The sequence below is a fragment of the Penaeus monodon genome, chromosome 30, assembly GCF_015228065.2.
Source record: "Penaeus monodon isolate SGIC_2016 chromosome 30, NSTDA_Pmon_1, whole genome shotgun sequence".
In the NCBI taxonomy this organism is placed as follows: domain Eukaryota; kingdom Metazoa; phylum Arthropoda; class Malacostraca; order Decapoda; family Penaeidae; genus Penaeus; species Penaeus monodon.
In genome coordinates this window covers 26723488-26724779 of record NC_051415.1, presented here as the reverse complement: position 1 = coordinate 26724779, position 1292 = coordinate 26723488, and the positions used below count along the sequence as shown (strand labels likewise).

Below are 1292 nucleotides of genomic sequence, written 5' to 3'. Positions count from 1 at the left end.
TTCTGTCTCTGCCTGGTGACTTTCTGTGACTCTTACTTTGTAGTGGGTCGCGTGATCTACTCCTGTAAGCTCTTGCATCATCTTGGTTGGGGGTGATTCTCTGCCCAGGAGCTTCTCTATGCCTTGAACTAGGCTTCAGTTTAGCATCACGCTCCTCCAGCCTTTTTGAGTCATGACGACCACTGTGCTTGCCCTCCTCTCCATCCTTCCTAATACTGTCTGGATCTCTACGCACATCTCCATCTTTCCTTGGGAACCTTTTGTGATCTTCATATCTGTCAATTTCTGGTGGTCTCCTGGCATCATCATGGTCATCCACATGACCTCTCCTGCCATCTGGGTATCTCCGTCTTTCCTCCTCCTCCTCGAATCTCTTCCTATTTTCCTCTGGATATCTTCTCCACTCATCCTCATCATACAGTTTCCGGCCTATATCATCTTCATGCCTTCTGTCTATGACATCCCTTTCCCTCCTTGACCTCACATCATCAAATTCTCTAGCTGGATCTCGTACATCTCCGTACCGTCTCCCACCTCTATCATTTCTCCCCATCTCCATATCATATCCCCTTCGCACATCATCTCTTTCCCATGCTGAAGCAGCTAATAAGCCTCGCCGGTCATCATGGGGTTGCTGATGACGATCATAGGGATGCCTTGTGTCCTGAGTGCGCTGGTCGAAGCTGTAGTCATCTCCTTGCCTGAATCCTCCACGACCACGACGCCCTCTGTTCCCTTGACCTCTCATGTTGTGGTACTCTGGATTGAAAGCATCATGACCCGGATGATCATATCTGAAAATGCAAAATTAGGGTTGTTTACCTAAGACTTTCAGTAAATGAATCTCAAGGCTACTGGGAAACTATTCCTACTGTTATAAAAAATAAACTACAAAACTATTGGAAAACTATTCCTATTGTGTTTTAAAATGTAATTATAAAACTATTGGAAAATTATTTCTACTGTGTTGTTATAAAAATAAGCATTAAGACTTTTACCTATTCTGAGGATCCCAATGAGCTGTATTTCCATGGTATGGGTGGTATTCCTCCCCTGGCATCACATGTCCACTACCAGCATAATGATCATATTCATTCCTGCTCCCATAATCTAATGCTGCCCTGAAATGTCCATTGAAATTTTTTTGTTTAAAATTTACTTCTTTAATAAAGTTTCCATTGAGAAAAAAAAAATAATTCCAAAATAATTTATTGCTTCTTGCCATAAATGTTTTTTTCCATAATGCATTTTTTTTTTTTTTAATCTAATTTTTCATTGTATTTTAAACTAGT

At 41.1% G+C, this 1292-nt stretch overlaps 1 protein-coding gene across 1 annotated transcript in view; it reads right to left on the bottom strand.

Moving 5' to 3' along the window:
• LOC119592676 (E3 ubiquitin-protein ligase RBBP6-like) overlaps positions 1–1292 on the bottom strand; it is a gene marked incomplete at its 3' end in the record, with an annotated part of 55147 nt that overhangs the window by 2361 nt on the left and 51494 nt on the right. Inside the window, 2 exon segments of the mRNA XM_037941590.1 lie at positions 1–794; positions 999–1121. Coding sequence (XP_037797518.1) covers positions 1–794; positions 999–1121 — 917 coding nt within the window.